The sequence below is a fragment of the Phoenix dactylifera genome, chromosome 7 (assembly GCF_051530095.1).
Source record: "Phoenix dactylifera cultivar Ajwa chromosome 7, Ajwa_hap1_PhDact_Kaust_v1.1, whole genome shotgun sequence".
NCBI classification, from domain to species: Eukaryota; Viridiplantae; Streptophyta; class Magnoliopsida; order Arecales; family Arecaceae; genus Phoenix; species Phoenix dactylifera.
Window position 1 is genome coordinate 4644899 of NC_143196.1, and position 6054 is coordinate 4650952.

Here is a 6054-nt window from a genome sequence, read left to right on the forward strand (position 1 = left end):
GAAGCTTTTGACAAGTCATTTGCATGTGCATCTAGCGGAATCAAGTTGTAGCCTCCTGTCATTTTTTTTCCTTTTTTCCCCTTGTTTAATGCTGGGATTCTTAATTGCAATTTAAAAAAAATGATCTCTCCTGTGTGGACATTGTCAAGGAACTACCTGTTGCACTGAATTTCAGCAAGCTCATGCCTGAAACTTACCGTTGGTTAAAAATGACTTCACAGCCATAATTCTTCGATAATACAATGATATCAGCAACTTTGTAAAAATGAAAAAAAAAATAAAGGAATAAAACATGGTCTGGTTTTGAAGCATCGACATATACATCTGCTTTTGCACATTACAACAACGAGAAGGTTATGAAATAACATAATGCCTGTGCTGCCAGAAAAAAAGAATCCTTGGAAGAAAAGCAACTCAGACAGCAAAGACTAAAAAGAAGTTCAGTTTCCAAGAGACCAAGACTGAAAAATTCACAAAGCTGAGTACCCGAGTGACTGAGCTCAGCACAGAGGATCCATGAATAGATACGTAATCAAGTTCACTTGCACGCATATACACAGCCGACTCATAGCATTGGTATGCTGAGAAACAAACAGTTAAAGAAGTAGACAGGACCACAAAATCTGGAGTCTGTAGCAGATACAGGGCAAAATATTAAACCACTACCAACCACGAGTAAGAAATACGCTAAACTAGATTACACAGTGTGACAATAGTTGTATTTCACCTGCTTTAATAGTGAGAAACCAGGAGTCATTCATGTACATGTACAGAAACCAAATCCTCAGAAGATTTTTCATTTCAAAAAGTGAGGATCCTGCTTTAATAGTGACAAACCAGGAGTTATTCATGTACAGAAACCAAATCCTTAGAAGATTCTTCATTTCAAAAAGTGAGGATTCAGCAATCCTGAGATTTCAAGGAAGCCAACACGATCTCTTCCTCCAAATATTTTTTTCAGCATCTCATCACAAACTATTACCCTTTTGTTCTCCGGATCCTGTAAAAAAGAACACAAAAAACAAATGCACAATGACCTATGTCACTGAATTATAGGATTTGATGGAAGTACAAAGATTAACTAAATAGTAATCTAGAACGAACGACATACAAAGATTAATAAATGCTATATGAAAAACAAAGCTACAGAGCCTGTAACAGGAACGTTAGTAAGCAATTTACATAGCATGATAACTCATATAAACAATCTATCTTATCTGGATGCAACAACTGGTTTCAGTGTTAGACACAAGCAAGAGAATTCAGATCCTCCGATTTCTACAAAATAAACATGCTATGCTTTTGGATAATTATACATGCATATTTTGAGTTTACACTAATATTGAATGAGAGATAATTGATACCTTTTGGACAAAAATATTATAGCACTGACAGAGACAATCAATAGAACACTGATAATGAATTAAGACAAAATATGGCAAGTCAACCCACAAAAGAAACATTTAAGATCCTCTAAAAATTGTTTTTTTTTTTTTTTGTTTTTTTTTTTTTTGTTGGGTTTTTTTTTTTTTTTTTTTTGGGGGGGGGGGGGGGGGGCGGGGGAGGGGAGATGGGGGGTAACAATGGATTCCTCTTATATGAAATCAGCTTGTCTCGTGAATAATCTATAAGAATCTTACAAGTACTGACATTAGTGTGGCAGTCAGTAATGTTAAGTTGCTACCTTGCTTATGTTGAAAACATTAGGTAAAATGCTAATAAATGCAGATGAAAAGGAAAATATTTAGAAGAATGGATGGATTCTATATGTATGCGTATTTATATATATGTGTATATGAATATATCCATAAATGTATATATGTACATATGCTAGTAAAAGTACATGTGTAAAATGCACATGTAAGAGGGGAGATATAATAAAATGTTACAACTAATTGTTACCTAATTATCAAAATTCATCAAAATCATATTACATAAGATAGTCTTGTTAGATTTATAGTTTGAAACTAAAAATGTTTGATAAATAATTATTGCATTACATAGGCTTGGATACTCCATTATACTATATTACAATTATCACATAATTGTAAGGTATATAATTATAACTACATTATAATTCATATTAGAATTGTAGTTTGGAGATCTGCTAAATCAAACAGTTAAAGTCAGCTATACTCTACATGGACAAGCAATCTTTCAAAAAGCATTACTTTTTAGAGAAATATCAAATTTCTTAGACTTCTTGGAAAGAACTCTACGAGATTTACAATTGATATCTCATTTTCCTTAATAGCATTCCAATGGTTTTTGGGGAAAAAACTGCCTGAAAGCTATACCTGTGCTCTAGTGATGATTTTCTTCTGATTTTTGTAAAGATATAACGTTTCACAAAGATGTTGTATTTCAATGATTTTGGACTCGCTCCTAAGATGGCTTCTAGAAAAAAACACTATATATATGTATATATATGTGTATATATGTATACATGTGTGTATATGTGTATGTGTGCATATGTAAATATGTGTGCATATCTATATATGTGTGTATATGTAAATATGTGTGTATATGTATAGAGAGAGAGAGAGAGAGAGCTGAATTTGGCTACATGAGTGGATCTCTTCTTAGATTCTGTCAGGTCTAGATTGAATGATGGAGGTTCGACATTGATGATCCAAGCTGTTAGATATGATCTATTACTTCTAAAATGCTTATATAAAAAAATCATGTGATTTGGAGACCCCGAGCATATGCATCAAGTGATTAAAATATAATTTAATGTTATTTACACTGTAGATTTTTTTTTTGACTTTTGATGCATAGGCGAGAGGTATCCAAATCATAAGATTTTTGGTACGTAAGTGATTTAGAGACATTAAATCACATCCAACAGCTTGAATCATCAATATGGGAGCCCCATCATCCAATCTAGACCTAACCGGATCTAGGTAGAGATCCACTAAGTGTAGCCAAGTCTCTCTCTATATGTGTGTGTCTGTATGCCTATGTCCTGTGTGTTTATATAGTAAGAGACTACAACAAGATTGATCAAATTTGAGGCTAGATTCAGTTTTATGAAATTTGAATATTGGAGTTCCAAAATGAAGATTCGAACCATCGAATGTGATCTCTTCAAACAACCTTTAAAACCAAAAGTAAATTTCCTTCCTTTGCTTGGGCAAGATAGGGATTGGGATGTCCCCGTTGGTTCAATTTACTTCTTTCTTATTTTTCATAGGGCAATCCATGGGAACTATAACCTTGTGGCGTAGCTGGCACGCCACACTCATGGCACACATGTCATGATGTATCTATGTGAGAGCATGGCGAAAAAACCAAAACTGGCACATATGGGTCACTATTCTTGACTTTTTACTTTTTTTTTTTTTTTTGGTACCAAGCAAATGTGTTTTAACCTAAAAAAGGAATATCACTTAAGATGTTTATGCAATCGTGTTTCCCTAGGCATCCTTGTATTTGGAAAGGAAATAAAATGTTATAGTCCTTCATAGTGGATTGGTAAATGCAATCTTTGAGCATGCTCCATTCTTATCCATTCTTGTCTACTCCAAGGGGAAAAATAGAGATTTTTGACTATCAAAACAATAAATTTGTATGGTGAACCACTCTTGTCTATTCTTGTTCCTTTGCTTCCAAAACATTTTAAGACCCTTTAGCCAAAGAATGCTTTAGTTGTTTCAACAATCGGCGAACCATTAGTAACTAGCCAATAGTTAAACCAAGGTGGAAGGAGCAAACCTTGAGAATGTACCGACTAGTCTGATGATCATGTAGACATGGAGATTCCAATAGCTCACGAGAAAGGGAAGCTCTTCTGCACCTCTCAACTCAATCTAGTCACTTTACATGAAGTGTTACCCCAATATTCTCTCTTAAAATCTACATGTTCTATGGGCATCCAAGACTTTCCACATTAGTGCAATGCTGCTTCACTAGGACACATGGGTTTTCAAGTCCTTCATCATGTTCTATGGGTTCCTATGATTCTTAAAGTTATTGCTCAAAAAATCTTGTACTTAATGCTCCATCATGACCCACGGTTGTCTAATCTCTATCCAATTTATGGAGTGCATCAACACTAAACCATATTATTTTTAAGCTCTCTAATAAAGCGAAAATCCATCTGTTTCAAATTTGAACTGTTAAATTTTTAAGAATGATGTGTTTTGACACCTGATAATTTATTACATCCCAACAATAATTTAAGCTTCTTCACTATTAGATAGAACCTAGAGTTTAACAAGTTTAACAACAGAATCTATTCTTGTGCTTAGGCTTAATAAAAAATTGAGCAACCAATTATCATAGTTGATTTAAAGATAACATTTGATTCTATGAGGGATTGCTTTGTGTAATGGGCATCAGGAAGGAAAGGCATGGATAAACGGTACATTAAGATTTTCAAAAACATGTAACAATAATTTAAAAGCAGCTTTGAGAAGATATCAGCCAAGACTCATCGGGCTCACATCTCTATACATTCATTGAGTATTAACTTGTTATTGATAAACAAAATAATATACCACATATATATTATTAGACGGAAAATTAAATTTATTGACTTAAAAAAAGTTTAGCACTAAATTAGGATTATTCATAAAATTGCTGGGGAACAAGGACATAAAATTCAATAGAATACTACCAGAATATACAAATGTAGTTTTAGTACAGTTGAATTAGAAGAAACGTGCCAAACAAGATGAGCAAAGAATACAACGGAATGATTATATCAATATCTTGTATTTTTATATGAAAGAGAAAAGAAAAACATCATACCCAATAGAAACAAAGATGAGTGAATTACGTGAAAATAGCCTTTCTGATGCTGCACGGCCAATGCATTCTTGACAACTTAAAGACAATTTTATGATACAAAAGGCCTGCAACCCTAGAACATTGAGCAAAAAGAGTCCAAGCAAATAAGAATAAGTATAACTAGATCTCCATATATTCAAACTACATAACCCAAAGTAAGGCCTTTAGGTACCAAGTAGCCTCTAAATCGATGGCTGGCTTGCCTGGGGCTCAAAGCATATCAGATAACTATTTCACTTAGAGGATTGGTTCAGGTTGACAACTGGCTATGAAAATCCGCTAAATGACTCTGTAGAGCCTTATTGAATTGAATTCACTCTCCATTGGAGGCCCATGTTTATGCGAAAAGACTTGGGCTACAACAATGATAACATTGTTGGGAAATGTCTCGGGGGAGGAACTCTAAGGCCAACAGTACAATATTTTACTGAATGTATGCACAGAGGAAGTGCCAGAAAACATTTACGAATCTGCTGTCTCCGGAATTAACTTGCATAAAATTTCTCCAAGAAAACCTGATGACATTTTGCACATTACCAGCACCACATGTGTCACTAGCAAATGGCCTTAATTTGTTTTATGTAATAACCAAACCCCAAGCAAAAGCAAATTTTGCTTCAAAATTCAATCTTTAACCTCTCACTACATTCTCCCAACACTTGTACCCATTATCCAGCAACAAACAGTCAACTACACAAGCATAAGAAGCATCCGCGAGAAGTAATATGCAAGCAAATATTATCCAATTCTGAATACCAGATTGCACCATTAAAGATTATTCAAACTTAAAAAGAGAGAAGGGAAGTAGGAGAGGGAGAGAGAGAGGTACTTGGAGATTGTTCTCTTTGATGTAGGCCCATATCTGCTGGAGGGCTTGGGTGCGAGGGATCTCCTTGACGCCCAGCAGCACCTGGAGCTCGTGGGAGACGGGCCGGGGCTTGGTGATGCCCCTGGGCTGCCTCTTCTTCGCCGCCTCCGGTTCTGCCTCCGCAGACGTGGTCCTGGAGACCGCCGCCGCGCGCAGCACGACCGCCGCCCGCCATCTCCTCGACAGCAGCACGCCGGAGGGCAGCAGAGCCGGGCGGGGGAGCACGGCCGGCGCCGGCTCGCGGGTGATGCAGGCGGAGAAGCAGCTTATGGCCGCCATGGTCGGAGCTCCGCCGCCGACGAGAGCGCGAGAATCGAGGGTTTGGTGTTTGAGGGGCCGAGAAAGGAAGAGGCGCCTCAAATGCTCCCCGCCGCGATCATAAGGGATACAGA

The 6054-nt window shown here is 36.6% G+C and overlaps 1 protein-coding gene across 1 annotated transcript; it reads right to left on the bottom strand.

Annotated features, from left to right (window-relative positions):
• Nucleotides 1–676: 676 nt before the first annotated feature.
• LOC103707367 (uncharacterized) lies at nucleotides 677–6054 on the bottom strand. Its single transcript, XM_008791820.6, has 2 exons — nucleotides 5624–6054; nucleotides 677–1000 (listed from the first exon to the last, which is right to left on the bottom strand). Exons 1-2 carry the CDS (start codon nucleotides 5939–5941, stop codon nucleotides 881–883), a joined length of 438 nt encoding a protein of 145 aa, XP_008790042.3. The 5' UTR covers nucleotides 5942–6054; the 3' UTR covers nucleotides 677–880.

Coding starts and splice junctions, on each gene's coding strand:
- LOC103707367 (XM_008791820.6), bottom strand. CDS start 5,941: ATGGCGGCCATAAGCTGCTTCTCCGCCTGCATCACCCGCGAGCCGGCG. Junction 1,001..5,623: donor TCAAAGAGAACAATCTCCAA/GTACCTCTCTCT, acceptor TCTTTTTTACAG/GATCCGGAGAACAAAAGGGT.